The sequence below is a fragment of the Mandrillus leucophaeus genome, unplaced genomic scaffold, assembly GCF_000951045.1.
Source record: "Mandrillus leucophaeus isolate KB7577 unplaced genomic scaffold, Mleu.le_1.0 Scaffold125, whole genome shotgun sequence".
Lineage (NCBI taxonomy): Eukaryota > Metazoa > Chordata > Mammalia > Primates > Cercopithecidae > Mandrillus > Mandrillus leucophaeus.
In genome coordinates this window covers 994,074-996,634 of record NW_012100876.1, presented here as the reverse complement: position 1 = coordinate 996,634, position 2,561 = coordinate 994,074, and the positions used below count along the sequence as shown (strand labels likewise).

Genomic DNA, 2,561 nt, shown 5'->3' with positions numbered 1-2,561 from the left:
TGAGCCAAGATCACGCCACTGCACTCCAGCCTGGGTGACAGAGCAAGACTCAGTCTCAAAACAACCACAACCACAACAACAACAACAACAACAAATAATAATAATAATAATAATAATAATGTTACTGTCAAACCACTCTGGGGCTGAATTAGTTTCCTATTGCTGTGTAATCAACGACCTCACATTTAGCTGCTTATAACACCCATTTCTTATCACAAGTTCTGTGTGCCAGGAGTCCAGACTGGGGCCTCTACTCAGGATCTTACAAGGTACTGGCTAGACTGCATTCTCATCTGGAACTTGGGGTCCTCTCCAAGCTAACGTGGTTGTTGGCAGAATGCAGTTCCTTGCAGCTGTGGACTAAGGTCCCCTTTTACTCGACTGTCTGCCAACGTGTGAGGAGCCTGCACTCACAGCTCCGTGGCCCTCTCACTGCTTGATATGGTGAGGCTTCGTGTCCCCACCCAAATCTCATCTTGAATTGAAATCCCCATAATCCCCATGTGTCAAGGGAGAGGGGTGGAGGTCACTGAATCATGAGGGCGGTTTCCCCCATGCTGTTTTCATGATAGTGAGTTCTCACAAGATCTGATGGTTTTATAAAGGACTCTTCCCCCTTTGCTCGGCGTATCTCCTTCCTGCCGCCTTGTGAAGGTGGTGTCTTGCTTCCCCTTCGCCTTTCGCCATGATTGTAAGTTCCCTGAGGCCTCTCCAGACATGCAGAACTGTTGAGTCAATTAAACCTCTTCCCTTTATAAATTACCCAGTCAAGGACAGTTCTTTATAGTAGTATGAGAGTAGACTAATACAGCAACTTATTTCTTCATGGCTAGCAAAAGAAACTCTTCTCTAGTTCTTCTAAAGGATCAACTGATTGGGTCAGGCCCCCTCAGGATAATCTCCCTTTTAATTAACTTAAAGTCCATTAGGGACTTTAATTACATCTGCAAAATCCCTTCACTTTGCCACAGAATGCAACCTAATCACAGAACGGATTATCCCATCACATTCACAGGTCCTGCTGAAACTCAAGAGGAGGTTATTATACAAGGGCATGAGTCACTAGGGGTCATCTTAGACCTGCATATAAAAGAGTCTTTGGAGCCAAACTTCAATTAGCCACACCAACAACTAAAATCCACCAGCAGGGACTAGCATAAGTAAAAGCAAACTTGGAGAATCCAATCAAGTTTCAAGGACAGATACCAATGAACACTTTTATTTACCGATAAAATATAAAAATCCAGGTCTCTTAAATCCACACAATCTCTCCAAATATTTGGCAAGATTGATCCCAAGTCCGTACGGGTGGGTAACAAGAACAAAGGGGTCTCTGCTCAGAAAGACTTATTGTTGTTCAGAGTTCTGCCCTGCTTCCCTCTAAATGCTCACCAACCTGGGCTCTTCTAGAGTGGGCAGACAGGCCTTATTCTAAGCATAGGACTAGCCCCATTTGTGTGTGACACTAAGTTCCTCCAATGGTCCAAACTAAGCGTGGATGACTATCCAACATCACACACAAATGCACATTCCCTCTCTTTACAAGACATGCAGAATCTCAAGATATCTCAAGATAGGCAGCAAGTTTAATACCTGAAGGTTAACAGAAATGACAACAGGACACAGATGCAATGCTACAGTAAAATGTGGTTGGGGGTGGAAGGGGGCAGAGGGACACTGGATATCATCACAGCAACCAGTGAGTGAGTCCTCTGGTGCCCTGAGGAGGTTGTGAGACACTTAACTCATGTCACAAAGAATGGAGTAAACTAACAACTCTGAAAGACAAGCAGGTGGCAGCATTGCTGAGATGAGACTCGGGGCAGGGGTCTGGAGCTCTGTCACAGAGTGTTAATGCTCCAGGATGCCTGGGCTCAAGAGTGTTCTGGTCAGCATTTTAACATCAGAAGAAGGGCTTCTTCAGGACACACTACCTTCTCTTAACATGAGGTGAAGAAACCCATCCCATTCTGAGTAACCGGGCCCCATAATACCTTGGCCTTTTGATACACAGCAGCACTACACACCACTGCGCCCCCCCAGCCAGCTTCACTCTGTCTGCTAAGCACCCACTCTGCAAATGGATCTCAGAGTGAACAAATCCAGAGGAGGTGGGAGGAGCCACCGTGGTGGGATGTGAGGGACAGCAGTTGGCTGGAGGAGCAGATGGGTCCCATGTCAGGTCCCTCCTAGGCATCATGAAGATTGCTATCACTCAGAAGCACCTTTTCCCCAGGTTTGAAGGCTGGCATCCCAAGGTAGGGGCAGCTGGCACAGCGGAAGGCATCGCCCAGGTAGCACTGGAGACAGAAAATGGGGAAGCCAAGGGTCAGCTTATCCCAGGCATACCAGCCAGAAGAAAGAAATTCCTAATTTCATGTGGTCACAGTGGCCTGAAGGAAATGGCTGAGTATGTTTGCAGGTCCAATTGAGTCCCAAATATTAAGAGTTTTCAAGATTTCTGGTTTCGTGAAAAACTACAGTCAAGAAAAGTTCCCTAGGAGGCCATAGTTCTTTTGTTTTTTTGAGACAGAGTCTCACTCCATAGCCCAGGCTGGAGT

At 46.4% G+C, this 2,561-nt stretch overlaps 1 protein-coding gene across 1 annotated transcript in view; it reads right to left on the bottom strand.

The window, feature by feature from the left end:
* Nucleotides 1-1,205: 1,205 nt before the first annotated feature.
* CIAPIN1 (cytokine induced apoptosis inhibitor 1) overlaps nucleotides 1,206-2,561 on the bottom strand; it is a 23,027-nt gene continuing 21,671 nt past the window's right edge. Inside the window, exon 9 of the mRNA XM_011971837.1 lies at nucleotides 1,206-2,300. Within this exon, the coding sequence (XP_011827227.1) occupies nucleotides 2,190-2,300 (111 nt within the window). The 3' untranslated portion in view covers nucleotides 1,206-2,189. The remainder of the gene's footprint in view (nucleotides 2,301-2,561) is intronic.